The sequence below is a fragment of the Mytilus californianus genome, unplaced genomic scaffold (genome assembly GCF_021869535.1).
Source record: "Mytilus californianus isolate M0D057914Y unplaced genomic scaffold, xbMytCali1.0.p SCAF_3, whole genome shotgun sequence".
Lineage (NCBI taxonomy): Eukaryota > Metazoa > Mollusca > Bivalvia > Mytilida > Mytilidae > Mytilus > Mytilus californianus.
The window spans coordinates 117,497,419-117,520,418 of record NW_026262679.1 but is presented as its reverse complement, the minus strand read 5'-3'; the positions used below and the strand labels follow the sequence as shown (position 1 = coordinate 117,520,418).

The 23,000-nt window shown below is 32.7% G+C and overlaps 1 protein-coding gene across 6 annotated transcripts in view; it reads left to right on the top strand.

Annotated features, from left to right (window-relative positions):
- The first annotated feature begins 2,824 nt into the window (after nucleotides 1-2,824).
- The window catches only part of LOC127735930 (uncharacterized), a 502,702-nt gene continuing 482,526 nt past the window's right edge, over nucleotides 2,825-23,000 (top strand). The window contains exons 1-8 of one of the 6 annotated variants that reach the window (XR_007998660.1): nucleotides 2,825-3,111; nucleotides 9,921-10,156; nucleotides 11,180-11,383; nucleotides 12,148-12,281; nucleotides 14,347-14,501; nucleotides 15,387-15,504; nucleotides 18,143-19,246; nucleotides 19,415-19,436. Coding sequence is in view for 1 of the 6 variants with exons in the window: in XM_052246375.1 (XP_052102335.1) it covers nucleotides 9,961-10,156; nucleotides 11,180-11,383; nucleotides 12,148-12,281; nucleotides 14,347-14,501; nucleotides 15,387-15,504; nucleotides 18,143-18,391 (1,056 nt within the window). In the remaining 5 variants the exon portion in view is untranslated. Of the gene's footprint in view, nucleotides 3,112-9,920; nucleotides 10,157-11,179; nucleotides 11,384-12,147; nucleotides 12,282-14,346; nucleotides 14,502-15,386; nucleotides 15,505-18,142; nucleotides 20,983-23,000 lie in introns of those variants that run through there. The other 5 variants (XR_007998658.1, XR_007998661.1, XR_007998657.1 and 2 more) reach the window with 5 other exon arrangements.

Sequence of the window (23,000 nt, the reverse complement as noted above, 5' to 3'; positions counted from 1 at the left end):
TAATTATGGAACAAGTTACCAAACCATTTAAGAACAGACGTCTTTCAAACAATTTAAAAGTTTGATAAATTCTTGAGATGGTGACTCGTGCTACTGCAATCCTTGTTGTAATGCTTAATCTATTTCATACTAGAATGTCACTTCTTTCACCTTTTGGGCATATACAAATTTAAGCTGCATGTAAAATTTTTATAGTGCTTCTAAGTAATACTACTGATTATGCTAATGTATGCTATCTTTTTGATTACTATAGTTTTAAATAATATACATAACTCTAAAGTTAATTTGTGTATGTTAAAAGGTATAGACTATATAAAAAAACTAAGCTTATTGTCCTGTATTGTCCCGGTTGGTACAGCGGTAATTTTAAAGCAACTGGTCCAGACGAAATTCCGGCATTTAAACTAAGATCAGCACCCAAGCAACTAGCATCAATTTTTCTCTGATATACCAGCACTGCCTCGACACAGGAGAAGTCCCCCCACCTCCAGACTAATGAGATGCCTTACCAATCTTCTAAAAAAAGGTGAGACATATAGCTGCATATTACAGACTAGTATCGTTTATATCTATGTCTTGCAAAATACTGGAGCATATCAGATTCATATTATATACATAGCAGTATAATGAAACACTTCGATACCAACAACCATACAAACTGAAACACAGCATGGCACCAGATATAAGCGATCATGAGAATCTCGGCTTATAACAACAGCCCAGGAAATAGTAAGACGACTTATTTTTTAAAGTATCACAAGTTGATATATCATCTTACTTGACTTAACTAAGGCTTTCGACAAAGGTCCCACATGCCAGATTATACTGCACAAGCTATCATACTATGGAGTGAGCCACAATACTGTAAGATTGATAAAATCATTCTTGGTCGACAGAAATCAGAATTTAGTATTAAAAGGATCAAAATCAACACCAGCTCATGTCTTGTCAGGCATACCACAGGGATCGGTGTAAGGCCACCTTTTGTTCCTACCCAACATAAATGATATGTCAGAGACTACCAAAAGCTCAGAGACATGGCCATTTGCGGACGATACCATCCTGCTTCGTGCCATTAATGAAGCATTATACAGCCATTTACTATAGGAAACTCTTAATGCGCTTGACGAATGGGAAGGCAGATAACAAATGAATTTCAACCCAAGTAAATGAACAATAATAAGGGTAGCACCTAGGAAAACCAAGTCAATTATACCTACCAACTACCAGCTTCATTATCACGTACAGGAAATAGTTGATACCTGCATGGGAGTCATAATAACCAGCAACCTTTCCTGGGAAAAACATAATTGACAACATAGCTGCCAAAGGAAACAGATCAATTAGTTTTATAAGAAGAAATCTAAAAGACTGTACCAACCAAAACCGTTAAAGAGAAAAGCTACACAACAATAGCCAGACCTACAATTGAAAATGCAGCCACTGTATGCATATCCAACTATCGCGGTCATCACGTTACTTTTACGATTAACTTGTTTATCAGTAATGGTCGATCGTTTTATCAATCAAGATAAACGGGACACGTAGATTAAACGATCATATTTTTTTTATAATATATTGTGTACATAGGCACTTGTCAGAAAAAAATTACCTACATACCATAATAATATATAAAGGTATACAGGTATTTTTTTTTAGACAAGTGCTTGTGATTGTATATTACCCCGCCATATCCCACGTTGTATAGATCTTTCTTATTTGCAATTAGATATGTTCAAAATTTCAGTTCAGAAACATGATTATTTGCTTCAAGCCAAATTAAAATCAAGGTCCTCAAAATTTGCAAAGAAGAGCAGAACGCTTTGTATCCAATAACTCTATGGACAGAACTATGACAAGCCGTTTTTATATTCATTCCATTTCGATATATCTTATTAAGTTACTAAGATATCTTCTAAAGTATATATGATTACTTCTATTCTTTATGAGATATCTTATTTAATTGGAAGTTAATGAGATATTTTATGTACTTTTTTTAGAAAGTTTAGAGTCATTTATAAAATATCTTTTGAACTAAATTAGATATCTTGTTCAGCTAATAAAATATCTTATCTTTTTAAGATATCTTTTAAGTAAATACTTTATGAGATATCTTTTATAGTTTGTAAGATATCGTTTAAAGTATAAATGATATATTATTTACTTTATTAGATATCTTATTTACCTTATTTAGATATCTTATTAACTTCATAAGATATCTTATAAGCTATACAAGATATCTTATTATTGCTTTATCAGCTATCTTATATAATTGATTTATTGTTTATTAGATATCTAATAAACCTAATAAGATATTTCATATATTAAATGAAATATCTTATAAATTAAATAAGATATCTCTTTTTGAGTTATAAGATCTCATATTTTTTTATAAGATATCTTAAAAAATATTAAAAAAATATATGAGATAACTTGATAAACGGGGGCGGCTGCTGCAGTTTGCTACAATATCGTACATTTAGTGATTAGGATACAATTATGAGACACTAAGCTTGACAATACACGGTAGTGAAAAAACAAAGCTGAGTTTACAGAAAAATAAAATAAATAATTTCCTCAGTTAAATGACCAAAATATCCTCTCTTTTAAAATAAACAAGATAACTTGTCAAGTTAAGTTATACCGGACTGTTTATGACTTACGAGTATTTTTACTCATAAGATTTTTTGTGAAAAGAGCGTTGGTTGAATTAAGACATGATCGCATGCTACAAGGGTTGTCCTCTTACCAGGGAGGGATATCTGCAAGAATTGAGTGGAAAAGAGAACGCTATTTCTAAGTTTCCATCCCCTTACCCCTTCATTCCCAATAGTATTGCGGGAAATTCAATATTTAAACCAACACAACACAGAACAGGATAGAGTTGAACAGATCAATATTAAGGAAAGAATTTATCAGATTATTGATTCGATTGTTAGCCAGGCATGTCAGGGAAGCAGACATTCCAGCTTAGAATCGAGGATTTTATTGGATAAGTGTGCGTGGTATTGCCTGTTGGGTTTCAAAATTCTTGTCTGGTATTTTAAAACAGTTCAATTCTAGCTAGTGACTATTAAAAAAGAGAGTCTCAGTTTCTTCCAATTTATAAAGGTACGGTTGTGATCACCTTTAAAATTTATTTGTACAGAGTGGGGCGCCCGTATTTGTCCCATATATGATATAGTGATTGTTGATATGAAGGTTGATATCACACCATTTGTAGACAGACCTGTACACTTGGTGTGGATATGAAGGTTGATATCACACCATTTATAGACGGGTACACTTGGTGTGGATATGAAGGTTGATATCACACTATTTGTAGACAGGTACACTTGTTGTAGATATGAAGGTTGATATCACACCATTTGTAGACAGGTACACTTGGTGTGGATATGAAGGTTGATATCACACCATTTGTAGACAGGTACACCTGGGGTGGATATGAAGGTTGATATCACACCATTTGTAGACAGGTACACCTGGAGTGGATATAAATAGAGAATATCATATGGCTTTTTCAATATCACATCTGTATCAACCCGAGACACCAATATAATCCCAAGAGCTCTGCTTGAGGGATTATACTGGTTGAGGGTTGATATGGTGTGTGATATTGAAAAAGCCATATCATATACACTTTATTATATACATTTATCATATATTTATTACAAAATACAGCAATTTTGTATATCTAATAAAGGTTCTTTTTCCCAGTCTGTATCACCTACCCTGTATGGCATACCTCATATCCCATAGCTTAACCCGTATTGCATACCCCCGTATCGCATAGCTAAACTCGTATTGCATACCAGGCATGACGCCTTTAGCGGGTTATTTTCGCAGGGTGTTTATTTTCGCTTATTTTGGCGGATAAACGAAAATCGCGAAAATAAATTCCGCGAAAATTTATGCATACGTTGGGTAGTTTCGAAGTTAACATGGTTAAACGATTTTCCGAAGTTAACATGGCTAAATGATTTTGTAAATAATCTATTTTTTCATGTCGGCAGGTCAATAAAGGTATGTTAGTTTTAACAAGATAAATGCCAAAGGGCAATGTACATAAATGTATTTTATAAAATGACTGTCAGGTGTGTATACCTTATTGATAAGTGTCAATTAGAATAAGAGTGCAAGGTACTCTTATCAGGTAATTACTCTTATTAATTAGTGTGAAGCCATATAAGAGTTGTAAACATTCATGATAATTTTGTAACCTAATTAGTACATCAAAGGTCCGGTTAATTTCTTAAATAATCATTCGTAAAATTTACAAGACGTTTGAATACTTGTAACAAATATCTAAGTGAGCTGTATTCTAATGATTAACTGTATCAGAATCTAATCAATAAATAAGAGGTCATTCCGGTATAAAAAATCAATTAACCATAACAAGAGACACTTGTTTGTAAAGTTTTACAGCTTTTTAACTGCAACAATTTCAGTATCCACCAAAATATTTAATTTGGATTTAAGAATCCATCAAAATAAAAACCGCCAAAATTTTTATTATACTTTGTTGCCCCTAAATCGTGAATTTTTACACCCGCGAAAATAACCCCCTATTCGGTATATCGAATGACGTCAAAGTTTGACATATGATGTCCAGTTGCTGTATTTCCTGGCATGATATGAAATGTAACCTCATTTAGTTAAAATTTCTGAAAAATACTTGCAAGAGAAAATGGGTCATTTACTGAAAAAATTTTAGTTTTTGAAGTATTCACATATTTGGTATAGCAAAATTGCAACCCTTTCAAATATGTGGAGTTCATATTTATATGGAGATCCCTCTGTTTGTCTGATAATAACCTTTGAATAATATCCACATTTAGGTATACAAATAAGCTCAGATTGTAGTATAATGGTTAAAAATAACAACAAATATTGGGAAGGTTTGTAGTATTCTACAGGAGGGAACAGCCGGCTGACAGTATCGTTAGTGAATGCATTTAAAAACATGGTCTTAAAATATATTATTTGCCAGTTTCATAGCTCTATATTGAGCATGTAGTGAGGTTATAGGGGACATTACGATGTGGATGTCTCGTGCAGTATGAACGATCCCTAATTTTGTTATGACTATCATGAAAAGGGATATTAAGCAAATAAGGAAGTCTATAAAAAAAAAAAGTCAGCTGAAAAAATACAGTAAAATCATAATTTTCTTGTCTTGTTTATATATTTTCGGACGATTTAAAAAAAAGATATCACATGAATCTAATTTTATTAAAATATGTGATAAACAGAATAATACATGGCAAAATCTGTATCGCATGCTGTATCACCACTCGACCAATATCAGCCCTCGGGGCTGATATTGGTTCCTCCTGGTGATACAGCATGCAATACGGATTTTGCCATGTATTATTCTATATATAACTCACGTAGATGTTTTTTTATGTGACATGACGTCATACAAGTAAGGTTTGAAATGACGTCATACAGATTATAGGTTTGACATGACGTCATACAGATAAGGGGTTTGATAAAGCCTTTGCAACAGTGAGTGCAATCGATGACGTGACGTCATACAGATTAAAGGTGTGATAAAGCCTTTGCAACCCTGCTGATATCGATATCATCACGGGTGGCTGATACAGCACGCTTGCCAATGATTGTACTACACATACAATTTATCTGAATTTACTACTAAGTATATAATAAAGATTGATATCGCACCATTTGTAGACAGATACACTTTGGGTGGATATGAAAATTGATATCACACCACTTTCTGTCACAAGAATAGGGAAAATATTGATTGGTCAGTGGCGTAGCACCAGTGTAGCATTGTAAGCATGTGATTACAGATAATCATTCAGCTTCTAGGGGCTGAGCTTCACCAGACCCCCTTCTTACAATTTATTTTCCAGAGGCTATGCAACATGGTAAATTGTTTTGATTGGAACAACAACTCTCAAAGAAACATACAAAAAAGTATCATAATTATTTTTTAAACTCCCTGTTCTGAATTCCTTTGTAAGTAAGACCGGTTTTGCTTTATTACATTGATGTTGGTGTTCAATACATGCTACAGTGTTCTCCATTTTTCACTAAGGTAAGGTGGGTGTTTTAAAAAAATCACTTGCAACCGGTTGTTTTTTTGTTTTTGTTTTAACATTTCCAACCGGGTTTTATTTTACTGTTTTTGGGGACACAAAAAGAAGGATGAGTATTGTATTCACATTTAATAAAATTGAACCGTTCTTCTGCTGTCACTGCTAGCCTTTCATTTGACAAATTAGTTTTTTGCATCTCGGATAGCAGATATGGCTTTTGCAGGACTCCCTTCTCCTGCAAATGCATTGCTTATCGATCCAAGTTTCTGTCCTGTTCCTCGCTTTAGTGTTGTATTTTTGGCACACAGAACAGAAATATCCTCCTGTGCCGATTAGCCATTTAAAGTCCTATTCATATTTATCAGCTTGGGAACGACCCCTCAAATGAGGGGTAACCTCTCAATGTAATGACTATCCCTTTTATGAGGGGTACATTTCACGAGATACAAATGAGCACATATTTATTTTATTTACAGAAACTTTTACCAAAGAACTATACATCTATTTTGTATTATATGGTCAAAACATGTCCAAGAATTTTGTAATATTCCTGGACTTCTATCTTCTTTATCAGTAAAAATGGGTCTCACTAATTAGCGACAAGAAGCGTCAACAAGCGACAAGAAGCGACAACAAGAATTATTTTAGCGACAAGAAGACTATTTAGCGACAAGAAAACATTTTTTTTTTATTAGATATAAAGAAATTTGTATTTAATGTTTTTTTTTTAAATATACGAGCAGATATGTCTAATTAAAATGTTTTATTATATAGATAGACGAAGAAATGAAACATTTGTGAGGAAGAAAGAGATTGTGAAGTTTATATTAGTATATTGGTAGATGAAGAAATTAAACATTTGTGAAGAAGAAAGAGATTGAGCTTCTTTTTTTTATTTTTAAATATGAAGAATATGTATAAGATAAATGTATGTATCTGTTTTCATCAAAGTCAAAGTATGAATAAACGAATGGAGATATATATGGAGCGGGCATAATGGAATATAATATTTTGATTCATTTGCTGAATACTATGCTCTAAGTGTACTCTTGTTATGTCAATTCGATGCTTTATTTGTAGAACTCTCAGCCACGCTTTGCCATCTTTATTATTTAAGCGTGTTTACAGACCCCACGACGAGGACGTGGTTCTACCTTGGGATCCATATAATTAATTTTTTTTTCGGGCCAGAATATACAATCATTGTAAATAGTGAACACCTGTTGAAAACTCAAGATTGTCATTAATTTCCTTTTATCTTCTATCAATATGCATAAACATGATAAATATCGTTTAATGAGGCAATAAACAAATAAAAAGATGAAAACATTCACATTTCAATTTTCTTTTCCTCTTGTTTGATTTCAGTTCTTTGTATTTCACAATTTGTGTCAATATTTTCAGGACAATGATGCACAAATAATTCATTTTGCGAGCTTAATATATATTGCACGAAAAGAGTTTTAAAAAACAAATTATAAGATAAATAATATGTTCTAAAACACAAGGAAAAGTAATCTCATAATACAATAATTAAACGTAATACTGGCTGTTATACATAATAGATGATAAAATATTATGTAAATAATGTTTCATTTTTTTCTATCAATTTTAACTTTCTTGTCGCTAAAATTATTTTCTTTTGCATATTCTTTTAATATTTATTGCAATAATTAATTTTAATTAAAAAAAATATGTTTTCTTGTCGCTAAATAGTTTCTTGTCGCTAAAATAATTCTTGTTGTCGCTTCTTGTCGCTTGTTGACGCTAAAATTCTTGTTGTCGCTAATTAGTGAAACCGGTAAAAATAATGGGACCCTCTTTTAAAAAAGTTGTTCCAAACATAACAATTTTTTCCCCTTTTAAGTTAAAAAATCTTAGTTTTTCTCTTTTCTTTTCTTCAACAGTATTAACATGACCTCTTGCCAGAGAGACAGTCCCTCATTTAAGGGATATCCCTCATTTGGAGGATTGTTCCCAACCTGTTCATCTTCGCGATCGCTTGCGTGCCTTTTCCGTTGTTTTGATACTTTTTTTTCAATTTCAACAATTTCAATACGACTATCCGTTTAAGTTGACTTATTTGGCCTAGAATTTTCCTTATCACCATCGTCATCTGCCTTTCTCTTCCCCCGATTAATAAAAGAAAGCGAGGCGCGATTAGTATTTAAATTTGTACGGTGCGGAACCGAAAAAAAACCGGAATTTGAAAAAAAGCCGACCACCTCCTAAAATGGAAAGGTGGTCGGCTTTCAAAAGAAGGTGGTCGGCAAACCCGGCTTAAATGCCGAATGGAAAACACTGATGCTAAGTGAATATATAAATAGTTCCTATGAATGCCGGTTAAAATGATTAACCAAAAAAATTAAATTCTTTAACATGGTTAATGTAGACTTAAACTCACACTATCAATAGCTCACTTTTTAAAAATTTTTAATTGGTTGTTTTTTTTTAAGTAGCTTATTACTTAATCATAAAATTAATAATTACCTTGCAGATGTTCTTTGAGCACAATTTTTTGTAAGGATCTATAGAATTCTGTTTAGGCTGATTATAAGTAAGGGTTCAGTTAAGTCCAATATTTGGTAGATGTAAACCTTAATAAACCTTTTATTGGTAAGGATCTAAGTTGTTCTATATAGTCTCATATTATGTTGCAGTGTTCATGGTGTATGGGATGTTCTAAATAAGATCGTAATTGGTATGGATCTGAAATGTTCTATATAGTTCCATATTTCGTAGGTGTATATGGAATAGCTTATGTTGTCTACAGTTAACTTGTTAATTTACTCAAAGTGATTTAGAATGTGCCTTAAATTGAATCATGAAATATATCTATTTTAGATGAATCGTTGATGTCAACATCAATGTTGTTGTTTTTACATGTGCCCACATCTATGCTGATGTAGCTTCAACATTTACATGTGCCCACATCTATAGTGTTGTAGCTTTGACATTTACATGTGCCCACATCTATTTTGTTGTAGCTTTGACATTAACATGTGCCCACATCTATGGTGTTGTTGCTTTGACATTTACATGTGCCCACATCTATAGTTTTGATGCTTTGACATATACCTGTGCCCACATCTTTGTTATAGCTTTGACATTTACATGTGCCCACATCTTTCTTGCAGCTTTGACATTAACATGTGCCCACATCTATTTTGTTGTAGCTTTAATATTTACATGTGACCACATCTTTTTTGTTGTATTTAACATTTACAATTGTGCCTACATCAATGTTGTTGCTTTTACATGTGCCCACATCTAATTTGTTGTTTTTACATGTGCCCACATCTTTGTGGTTTTTCCTTTGGCATTTTCATATTCCATCTCCTATGTTGTTGCTTTGACATTTACATGTTCTCACGTCTTTAGTGTTGTTGCTTTGGCATTTACATGTGCCCACATCTATAGTGTTGTTGCTTTGATATTTTCATGTGCCCACATCTTTGTTATAGCTTTGACATTTACATGTGCCCACATCTTTCTTGTAGCTTTGACATTAACATGTGCCCACATCTATTTTGTTGTAGCTTTAATATTTACATGTGCCCACATCTAATTTGTTGTTTTTACATGTGCCTACATCTTTGTGGTTTTTCCTTTGACATTTACATGTTTCAACTTCTATGTTGTTGCTTTGACATTTACATGTGCCCACTTCTATATTGTTGTTTTGACATTTACATGTGCCCAAATCAATGTTGTTGCTTTGTCATTTACATAAGTCCACATCTATGTTGTTGCTGTGCTATGACATTTACATATGTCCACATCTATGTTGTTGTTGCTATGACATTTACATGTGCCCACATCTATTTTTTTTCATATTTCTGTTGACCTTTTCAGGTACCAAATTCTGATTGAATATATCTCTATGTGACACAAGATGGCAGCTAGAAGAAAGGAATCTACAAGTGATGTGAAACAACGTCAACCATTAGGCACACCAACTGTCATGTCTACACCCTCTCGTAGTGGTCTGTATCACCTTAGAGAAAGGTTGGAGCGACAGATAGAAAACAACCAAGGAAAACTTGAAAAACAGACCAGTCCAACACTAGAAAAACTTAAAATGACCCCAGGTAAGAGATTTAGCCATTACATACTGGAAAAGAAGACGCATGTAAAACATAAAAAACAAACCAGTCCAAAACTTGTTTCCTAAAATGATCCCAGGTATGAGATGTGCAGGCTTACAGGAGAAAAAATTTAAATGACCTGAGGCTAGGGACTTAATCTTTTAGGTTTCTAATACCGTAGTACGATACAACTAGAAGCATTCATTTAATCAACAATTCTCTCTATTTATACTGCAGAAATTTTACCAAGGGAACTGACTTTAAATTTATCTTATATAAACAGCAAGAATTGTCCTTTTTTAGATTTGATATTTCAGTTTACAGGGGAAACTCTACACAAAAAATCAGGACACAAGAGGAGACTTTTTGTTTTTTTATTGTTAAATTTCCTTTTTAGGACTTGGTTTTCATTTTGGTCCCTTCTTACGATGTGTATACTCACAACTGATTGGCTTTGCCGTGGCAGTACTGACATTTTAGATTTCAATTGACATAATCTATGTATAACTGGTAAAAGAGAGGCGAAAGATACCAAAGGGACATTCAAACTCGTAAGTCGAAAATAAACTGACAACCCCATGGCTAAAAAAGAAAAAGACGAACAGACAAACAACAGTACACAAAACACAACATAGAAAACTAAAGACTGAGCAACACGAACCCAACAAATAACTGGGGGTTCTCAGGTGCTTCGGAAGGGTAATTATTACGTCAGGGATTTCATTACCACAATTTATTTAACACCTTTACTAAATTATTTCATTGATACAAAGATTTAGTTTGGCAGTTTGGCTGTTCCTGTAATAATCTTATCAGGGCCCCCATGACTAGTCAGAAATGTCCTGTAGTGATGACTTCCTTTTGCATCCTTTTGGTGTGAATGAAGTGTGTTTTTTTTAATCATGATAAAAGAATACTGTAAATTTCAGAAGTCATTGTGAAAAAAATGTGAACTTGGAAGCTTTTTGACTATGAAAAGAACTTTGATTGTATAAAAACTTCATGAAATGTTGTTCTCTATTTAAGGTCGAGTGTTAAAAGACAGGGAATTGTTGGCTAGCAAACATGGCAGTGTACGACAGAAAGCAGACAAGTTAAACGTTGGGGGAGGAGTGTGTTTGTGGCCTGGGATGGATGACATGAGATTATCACAGCGAGAGATCATAGAAATTTTCTTTGTATCTTTTTTCTTATTAGTAGCTGTCCTTATAGCGTTTAATAAACTTCATGGTATGAGTTCATTTAGATTTGAATATAGGACATGTGGGGTATATAAACATCAATGAGACAGCAACCCAACAGCAAGATATCCTAATGAAATCTAGAGGGCATCATGCTGTCTTCAGCAAAAGACATGTGTCTAAACATAAGTCAAGCTCGAAATCGTTTCTATTCTATTTAAGTTGTGAATAAATTAAACAAAAACAATCAATAATCTAAGATACAAAGATATGACATTAGGCAAGCACTGACAGGTTCTTGGACAGGCTAATATATGGTGGGGGTTTATAAGGATTTGGAATTGTATGACAGAGATGCATACATAGAAGAAGATTCTTTGTTACCTGTCAATGGATTTTACAATACTTTTCATATATATTGTATATTAAAAAAATATTTAAAAAATACATATCCTATCATATTTTGACAAAAAAAGACCTACACATGAATAGCTTTATAACACTATTTCCTGGAGTTATAATAGATTTGACAAATATCTGATGTATTAATCACTGTGGTTTTATGCGCATCATTAAAAAAACCTTACTTCTAATTCAGTAGTTTAAGAAACTTTTGATATAATAATATTGTTTATCAGAAATTTTCACCCTTATCTTATATTATGAAGCCTTGAATTAGCAACTCATCCCTTCCACTCAGTAGATAGTAAATCCCCCAGCAATTGCAAATAGATCTACATTGCCTATTTATACATGTAGGACTACTTTAACTAATCATTTTCTAAACATTAATGTCTACGTTTGTATCCACAGGATCAACAATTGAAGAATTATATAAATATCACAATGTACTAAAAGATTTCCATGGCAGCCATTACATATCAGTGAGTCAGTCCTCTTTAGATAGTGGTTTACAAAGATGGCACAAAGAATATAGAAAACTTATTGTAAGTAATTACAGTGAGTCAGTCCTCTTTAGATAGTGGTTTACAAAGATGGCACAAAGAATATAGAAAACTTATTGTAAGTAATTACAGTGCGTCAATCCTCTTTAGATAGTGGTTTACAAAGATGGCACAAAGAATATAAAAAACTTATTGTAAGAAATTAAATGAATAGCTACTTTCTCAATCTTCCAATAAAAATATTGAAACGATTTACTCAAATAACATTTATTAATCTAAAGAAATCTTTTGAATTTCTGCATATACATTTTTTGTGTTCATGTGAAGCTGACTTAATATTATACCTTTACTGAAGATGACATCAAGAAATTAAATATCCAAAATGCAGGTGCCAAGAAAATGTGACCTCAATTTCATGGTTCAGTTTTCAGTTTCTTTTTCAAATGGAAGGTATTTTGTTTTTTTTATGTGAATCTTATAAAATATCCCTATTTAACTTAACCACAACCATGCATCAAGATATGACCTATCCCATACATACCTCCAGTGGATGATATGACCTTGATTTCATGGGTCAGTGGTCACGGATAAGAATTTCAGGTGAAAGGTCATTTAAGTTCAAACAGATGTAATGTTAGAAGTTAACCACAGTATGACAGGATACACTATCAAATTAAAATTTAATATTTAAATTTCAAGGCATTGGTGGCCCAGCAGTCTAAGTAGTTCATATTCATCTTCAGTGATCACAAGCCAGCTGTCAACTCTGAGGTTGTGAGATCAAATCCTGCCCAGTTTTTTTTTAGTTTGTGCTTGTAAAGAGTTATTGTTCATGGAGCATATGTTGCCAACTCTCTACTTGTTTTATGTATACTGAGTAAAAAAAGTTCAGCAGCATAGATTTTGAATCAAAAAAACTTAATAGGTTGAAAATTTCCAAATTTGTGGAAATAAATTTTATAATTGAGTTTGTATGAGCACAAACTGCACCTTATGGTTTAATTTCTTTATTATACCCTACGCAATGAGTTGCAGAGGGTATAATGTTTTTGACCCGTCAGTCCGTCCGTCCGTCAGTCCTGTTTCTTGTCATCGCAACTCCTCTCAAACCACCCAACAGAATTTCACGAAACCTTTTCAGATAATAAGGACATACTACGTAGATGTGCATATTGACAGGAAATTTTGATTCAATTTTTTTTCCAGGAGTTACGCCCCTTTGAACTTATTTGCCCAATATACTACTGCAACCTTTTGTCATCGCAACTCCTCTCAAACCACACAAAAGAATTTCATGAAACCTTTTCAGATAATAAGGACATACTACGTAGATGTGCATATCGACAGGAAATTTCGATTCAATTTTTTTTCCAGGAGTTATGCCCCCTTGAACTTATTTGCCCAATATACTACTGCAACCTTTTGTCATCGCAACTCCTCTCAAACCACACAACAGAATGTCATGAAACCTTTTCAGATAATAAGGACATACTACGTAGATGTGCATATCGACCGGAAATTATGATTCAATTTTTTTTCCAGGAGTTACGCCCTTTGAACTTATTTGCCCAATATACTACTGCAACCTTTTGTCATCGCAACTCCTCTCAAACCACACAACAGAATTTCATGAAACTGTGTAGATAATAAGGACATACTATGTAGATGTGCATATTGACAGGAAATTATGATTCAATTTTTTTTTCTGATACAATTTTTTTTTCTTACACTTATTTTATTTCTCCAATGACAATGTGGGGACGTGGGGTATGTGAGCGCGCTCACTAAGGTTCTTTCATTGCTAATGTTATGAAGTATAGTTTATTTTTGAAATATAAAATTAAAAGTATTTGTTGCTTAACTATTCATATGAAACTTTTGTTACATTGTTATTGTAGTATATAGCTGTGAATGTTCTGTTCTATTGATATTTTACAGAGTTGCTAGAACACACCTGCGACATTGCGGGTCTGTGACTGAATTAAAGTACCTATGCCTTATTTAAGCCTGGATTTTTAGTATTCGTATTGTCATCTGATAAAGTCATGCTGATTGTAAGGTGCAAAGTTATCTATGCTTTCAAAATCTTTCTGTTTGAACATTACAGCAGCAGATTCACTCATCTTTTGACATGAGTCGTGTTCCCCTGATGTATGTGATGTATATGTTGGTATATTGTGGAGGGATGGGATTTTTAATCTACTGTCTTGTAGACAATATGTTTGCTAAAAGTAAATTGTCACCTAACAGAATTAAACAATGGTAAGTATAGTATACTATCTGAAAAGCTTTTATAATAATTTTATAAATTTCTGAAAGTGGGGTTATTCAGCAATTACCTTGTATGTACATTCATCCAACAAATATTTTGTCACACTTTTCTCAGGAGCCACTGAACAGAATGACTTCATATTTGGACAGCAGCTTGACAGTGATGAGTTGTAACATGTTATCACTTTTTGAATCTTTCAGACACCTACTTCCTGTTGGCCAAAACTTTAAATAATTGTATTTGTTGAATGAACTTAAAATATTCATCACACATTTCTGCAATACTAGTGTACAGAATGACTTCATATTTGGTAAGCAGCTCAACAGTGATAATTTGTAAGATGTGTGTGTGTTTTAGATCTATGGGACATCTACTTCCTATTTGCTGATACTTTGATCTTTTCCAACATGTTGAATGAAAACAAACATATACTTTGTCTGTTTTCTCAAAAACTACTGACCAGAATGACTTCACAATTGGCCAACAGCTTGACGATAATGAGTTACATTGTCTAAGCACTTTTTTGATCAGTCAGACACCTACTACCTGTTTACTTTTTTTGGCCAACTGTTGTTTAATGACACCCTGTGAATGCAACTCCTCTGAAAACATATGTTTGAAAGCTAGCTTACTTATTCAGATTTATTTTCATAGTGTTTACTTCATCATATTTTATCACCATTTTTTTTTTTTTTTTTTTTTGTGAGTCAATGAACTTTTACTCTTTTGGGCCTATTGTAGCATACTAAAAGCTTTTGAACACAACTTTATTTTAGGTTTTTTGACTGGTAAAAAAAGGGGTAATATAAATAAAAAATAATGAATACACAGTACTTCATATCTACTTTAATCATATTTTATTTGATTAATTTTAGGGTTAGTATATTAGTTGTAATCAGCACATGGACTGGAGCCCTGTTTTATTTTATGATGGCAGCCTACCTTGTAGAATCAGCAATAGAAAGTAATGTAACCAGACTGGTATATGTTTTAGTAAGTATATAGTCTTCCATATAAGTTTATATGTCCACGTATTAAGATATAATGAATTTGACCTTGCTATTTCAGGGCTCACGCTACAGGGGGAATGGGGCAAAGAAGTCACTTTCCTATCCGTCAGTTTGCTTTGCCCAACAGTCAAAAGCGATATCTAGTCACCGGGGTGTTCGCAGTAGTGGCTTTCAGTTGATTTCGTCATCTGCAATTTTCCATTTTTACCAAATCAATGAAACAGCAATTTTTTATTTATAAGAAAAGAAATTCAAAGACAAAAGATTTATTTCTGTAGAAAAAAGTTGAAAGCATTTACTTTACAGATTGGTCATATTTTATTTCAAAGAAACAACTTTTTAGAAAGTATTTTCGTTCACTTCGGGTACTTGTTACTTGAGAGCATACATCAAAACTTTTTTATTTTCGGCCAAAATAAGTTTGTTACTTCATTAGAACGTGATGAATATTGCCTTTAGATAATGTTTCATCCATTTTAAAAAACTCATATCTCATTCCAATTTGCTTGTCAAACATTGTTTATTTTTGTAAATTTTTCTTTGTCCGCCATTGAAATATTTATACTACCATGGATCTGAGGTGGAATACAACCGAGTCAGACCAGCTACGATAATAACAAGATGCAAGTATGGCACAGCTGACAGAAGAATAATGATCCTAACAATGAAAATTACTTTCCACATTCATCAACAGACTTTTGGTTATATCTCGTTGCTAAATGTATATATGTCCATGTAAATGCAGTGTTTCAATTTATTGATTTAAGTTTGGGATTATTACTTTTTTTTTATTGTTTTTAATGAGAAGCAATGAATTTTATAAACATGATAAACATGATAGTTTCTGATGAATTTTAATTGATGTATGAGACTTTCTTTTCCTTTTTGATATAAAAAAAAAAGTTCTTTATATAGTGCTAGATATTTAGTTGGTAGTTTCTGACAAGAGGAAAAAATATAATTGTGTAACTATAAATGATTGTTTAAGACACAAACTGAAACAACTGTTATTTTATTTGTGTTCTCAGGTATTATTTGAACAATATAAGAAAGAATTAAAATAATTGGATACATATGGTCCTTTATATTATTGTAAAATCCAAACATTGTAGCGACACAAACGAGCGCTTCTCTTTTAAGTCTCACCACTTCTCCTTATCAGTTTCAAAAAGAGGAGTCACTTCTCCCTATGATTCTGAAATAGTGTGAGCTCTGTAGCTGTATGATTTTAACCCTACCATCTTATGTTTTTAATGTAAATTAATGAATTCAACCCTACTTTTTGTGATAATTTCTATGTAATTTAATGAATTTAAAACTGATATCTTTAATTTTTGTCGAGCCTGTGACTTTTGTCGCAGAAAGCTCGACAAAGGGATAGTGATCCAGCAGCGGCTGCGTTAGCTAACTTCTTAAATTTTAGAAGCTAGAAGACCTGGATGCTTCATACTTTGTATATAGATGCCTTATGTAACGAAGTTTCCGTCTGTCAAATGTCCAATGTCCTTGACCTCATTTTCATGGTTCAGTGACTACTTGAAAAAAAAGTCAACTTTTTTTGTAATGTTAATTTCATTCTTATTATGAGTAATAGGATAACTATATTTAGACAATTTTCATTTGACCTGGACCTCATTTCATGGATCAGTGAACAAGGTTAAGTTTTCGTGGTCAAGTCCATATATCAGATACTATAAGCAGTAGGTCTACTATATTTGGTATATGGAATGATTGTAAGGTGTACATGTCCAACTGGTAGGTGTCATCTGACCTTGACCTCATTTTCATGGTTCAGTGGTCAAAGTTAAGTTTTTGAGTTTTGGTCTTTTTTTCTAATACTATATGCAATAGGTCAACTATAAATGGTGTATGGAAATATTTTATGATGTACATGTCAGTCTCACAGGTTTTATTTGACCTTGACCTCATTTTCACGGTTCATTTCTCAGTGTAAAGTTTTTGTGTTTTGGTCTGTTTTTCTTCAATTATAAGCAATAGATCAACTATATTTGATGTATGGAAGGATTGCAAGGTGTATATGTCTGTCTGGCAGGTATCATCTGACCTTGACCTCATTTTCATGGTTCATTGGTCAATGTTAAGTTTTCATGGTTAAGTTTGTTTCTTAGATACTATAAGCAATAGGTCAACTATATTTAATGCCTAAATTGGTTGTAAGGTGTACATGTCTGTCTGGCATGGTTCATCTGACCTTGACCTCATTTTCATGGTTCATTGGTCAATGTTAAGTTTTCTAGATTAAGACTGTTTCTTAGAAACAATAAGCAATAGGTAAACTATGTTTGGTTTATTGAATGATTGTAAGGTGTACATGTATTTCTCGTTTGGTTTATCTGACTTTGACCTCATTTTCTTGGATCATGTTAAGTTTATGTGTTACTTGTAGTAAAGCTTTGTATTTAGGACTATCAACATAAAATCAATGGTAAGTAAAGAAGGCGAGACATTTTAGCGTGTGCACTCTTTTTAAGTAAAGTGTCATTTTTGAAATGATTGTCTAGGGGTGAACTAATGATTAATTATGCATTTTTAATATAAATGTTCATCATATTACCATGTAAGCTACATTGTTGATGTAAGACATACATATATTTTTTTAGGGTGAAGCATTGGAACATAATGCAGAAGTAACAAAGTTATCTAATATGATAAGTTACTGGAAGACTGTACCGCAGACAGGAACACTGACATTACTTGGCCTGGTAACCATTAGAGACTTCATGCACTATATTCAATATTATTTTATACCCATTATGACAATACTCATAACACCAATTGTCAAACTTGTTATGTCATTGTATTCTGTTTATACATTTTCTAGTGAACAGTACAACAGACACGGACACTGACATACATGGTACCCATTCATAATCTCTTACAATGCATAAGCTCTAATACAAAGTGTGTGAAGAACATATTCCAATTTATTGAGGTTTTTTGGGGGGTAAAAAGAAGACAACTCTAACGTGAAAATATTTTGTCACTCTATAAATTTTGATATGTAAAATGTACAAATTAAGTTTGTTAAAAAAAAATTATATTATTACAATAGCATCCATCATTACTCTTTCAACTTGTCATTAACACAATCCGTCCTCTTTCCCTCGATTGTGACTTTACTGAATGAGACTAATCACATGATTTGTATGGTATGAGCAACTCGATGAGTGCCACATGTGAACAGGAACTACTTACCCTTTTGGATTTTTGGTGGGTTTCATGTTGCCCTAACGCATTATCCTTGTAATATTTTTGTCTCGCCTTGACACAGTCAAAAAGCGAGACATAGGTATGCTGTTTCTGGCGGTGATGGTGTCAACAATATATTAGTTTGTGATTAGGTCTCCTTTATGGTGAACCACTAGTGGTAGGTCAATGATATTTGGTATGCAGTTGTATTAGCATTGGCACATCTCATTACCATGGAGTTTATTTGGCCCTGCCCCCTCAGTCATGGTCTATTGACTTTGAAACTTTGCTTAGTTTACATGTATTAGTTTGTGATTAGGTCAGTTTACGGGGAACCACTAGTGATAGATCAGTGATATTTGGTATGAAGATGTATAAGCGTTGGCATATCTAATTTCCATGGAGATTATTTGGCCCTGCCCCCTCAGTCATGGTCTATTGACTTTGAAACTTTTGCTTAGTTTTCATGTATTAGTTTGTGATTAGGTCAGTTTATGGGGAACCACTAGTGGTAGGTCAATGATATTTGGTATGCAGTTGTATAAGCATTGGCATATCTCATTTCCATGGAGATTATTTGGTCTAGCCCCCTCAGTCATGGTCTATTGACTTTGAAACTTTTGCTTAGTTTACATGTATTAGTTTGTGATTAGGTCTCGTTTATGGGGAACCACTAGTGGTAGATCAGTGATATTTGGTATGAAGATGTATAAGCATTGGCATATCTAATTTCCATTGAGAATATTTGGCCCCACCCTCTCAGTCGTGGTCTATTTACTTTGAAACTTTTGCTTAGTTTACATGTATTAGTTTGTGATTAGATCAGTTTAAGATTAACCATTAATGTTAAGTCAATGATATTTGGTATGCAAACTTATTGGCATTTGCCAGTCTCCTTTCCATTGAGATTATATAGCCCCACCCCCTTATCAAGGTTCATTGACTTTGAAACTTTTCCAAAGTTTACAAGTTAATGTTTGTGTTTAGGTTTGTTTAAAGAGAACGACTTATGATAAGTCAATGGTATTTGGTATGCAGTTGTATTAGCATTGGCACATCTCATTTTTATGTAGATTGTGTAGCCATGTACCTTCAGTCATGGTTCATTGACTTTGAATATTTGCATAACTTACATGTTAAAGTATTGCTATTTTAATTTCAACATTAGCATTATCAAAATTACAAAAAGGCGAGACATATCTCTTTGTAAACAGTTTATGTTATTGTTGGTTGATTTTAGTCGTCCTTTTTTTTGTCAAGGTGTGATGTCTGTTTTTGTTGGATTTATGAATTTCGATTTGCCCCTTGGTTTCTTCACACTTTTATAGAACTTTTGAAAAATATCACATTAAGCATAAGCAGAAAGTAGATAATCTATCATAAATTGGTTTTATCTTATAACATGATTCAAAATGATTTAGATTTTTCTGTGTTTTTCACTGGGGTTACAGTCATTTGAGTCAACACAAAGAGTTATTACTTTTCAAGTAACATTCACTGCAATAACAAGTGTATTAGTTTATACATGACAGTGCAACAATATTTGGTATGTTAATTTTCTGTTTTAAATTATAAAATAATTGCCTATCTGACATCTGTCATTTGCCATTGAACTAATTTATTATTCAACTTTTAAGACAACGGTTTTGGATTAAGTATATTATCCAGTAACTTTGTATGGATAGTTGTTGGGTTCATTGTAAGAAAAAAATATCTGTCTGAGAGGTGTCATGACCCTGACCTACTTTTCGTACTGCAGTGATCATTATGAAGATTTTTTATTGGGTCTGTCCTACTTTAATTTTTGGAATGTGAATTCATTATAATACATCTATAAATGAATTTGACATTGGCCTTAGTTGTATGATGAAATTTCTTTTTTGTTATTGGTTTTACTGGTGATACCTTATAATTTGGTTTATCTAATTCTGTCTGCATTTAAACTGATTTTGACCAGTTTGATAATTTTGATATAACATACATTGATACATTTTGTTGTGTTTAATTTCACATCATTTCTATTTATCCGAATATTGCGCATTTTAAAAATTCCAAATTTAGCTATCTTGAGTGTATAAATACTGTTATCAACACGGTGGTGTCGTAGAATCTTTACTTATTAACTGTTGTTTTATATATGTGTTCAAAGTTATTATTGTTTTATATAGTTTTAGAAATATATATGTTCAAATTCTATAGAACCACTATCTATTATAATTTTTAACTAGTTAATAAAAGTTGAGTATTTTAACTTTTGTTTTGGTAAAAGTAAACTATACATTTGAAGGAAATAGTACTTTGCCACAAACTTGATAAATGGCATATAAGAGTTGAACATTTGGACTGAAATAAATCTTCTTGATTCCTGATAAATGGAGACTATATTCCCATAACAATACATTTTATCAATATCATATACACCCTACTAAAGTTGCAATTAAAAAATTTCCAATATGAAAATTATAAAAACCATAAAAAACTATTTTTTTTTCTCCACCATTTCAAAAGAAACAACATTGTAGGTTTCTGATTTTAATAGGTATTGAAACAATTATTGGCCTAAAATAGATATTTGCTGTGAAAGGGAAAGGGGTTGTAGATTGGAGAAAGGAGTCCTTATAATTTAGAAAAAACTATCAAATCTCTTAAATATATTTGTTTTGAAGAGCATATATGTTCACCTGAATCTATTCCCAATATCAACAGTTTCCAATCCTATAAAACCTTTTCAATATCGATTAGATATATGTTATGTAACCTCACATTAATGTAATTACAATGACAAAGATATACCTTAACTCAAAAACTAATGTGGAACGACTGAAACAATATGGTCAACTCTCATAAGAGAGGGGACATTCAAACTCATAATTCGAAAATAAACTGACAACGCCATGGCAAAAAAAAAAAGACCAAAAGACAAACAAAAATATACAAAACATAAAATATGAAAACTAAAGACTGTGCAACACGAACTCAACCAAAACCAGGGGTGATCTCAGGTGCCACATGTGACACCCTTCATATTGCTTATGTAAGTACAAACCCAGGGAGAATTCTAATTCGGTAGGTCACATTTGGGGAAAGGAAGGTGATATTGTGGTTACGACGATTGGAACATATCCGTTGTCATCTGTGGAACAGATTTTCCGTAACTGAACCAACTCTTGATGGCATCTCACTTAACAAGAGTCATTTTACTCTGTCATATATATATCCCATGTGCCTACTGAAGAAACACATATAGTACTTTATATGTCTCTGGTCTACAAATATCCATTTAAAATGCCTGTACTAAGTCAGGAATGTGACAGTTTTTCCCATTCATCCATCAAAAATGCCTGTACAAAGTCAGGAATATGACAGTTGCTTTCTATTCTACCCCATCAAACATGTATGTACAAAGTCAGGAATATGACATTTGTTTTCCATTTGTTCCACTGGTTGATATAGTCTAACGTTTGATTTTGTCAGTTTTTTGGACCCCCCCTTTTTTGAATTTACCTGTATCTATCTGTATACTACTGTCTTATTTAATTCACAATTTTCTGGGAGTATATTATGTCCCAGTTATTTTACAATATTGTCTTGGTATGTTTTTCGACACTTCATGTAATTTCTTCGGTTACTTAATCATGCAACCATCATACAATTTCTTTCTGTTGTGAGAATTTATGTTGCACACCATTAATATGCAATTGAATGACATTAGATTGTATTTGATATCTACTTTTGTGCCCCATATCTTGATTTTTTAAACATGCAGATCAATCTAGCCTGTTGCCTCTATAAGACGGATTTCAAGTCAGTCAAATGAGAGGGTGAGCTGTATTTACACTTGCACATGATCAATTTTTGTCAAATACTTCAAGGGTACAATTCCTTTTTCAATAATGCTGAAGGAGAGTGTGAAGATCGTGTTGTTTAAGCCGTTGTCGTTAAATTCTAAAAACCCTTCACCCCCTTTCAATATTTTTATGTGAATGAAAGAGCTCATTGTTGGAAGATGTATTTTGACTATCTGTTAAACACCTTTAGAATAACTATATTGTACAGCAAAATGAGGATGAGTTTTATGAATGTGAACTACACCACTTTGCCTTATTTCTAACTCGTCACATATATAGTTACATATATCTTCTGTATGTAACATATCCATGTATTTTCATGAAAAGTAATGAACATAAAAACTGCTATCGATTTTTCTTAGTAAAAACTCATCGAATACAACAGGCTTATAAGTGTTTACCCCAGACGTGCGTTTCGTCT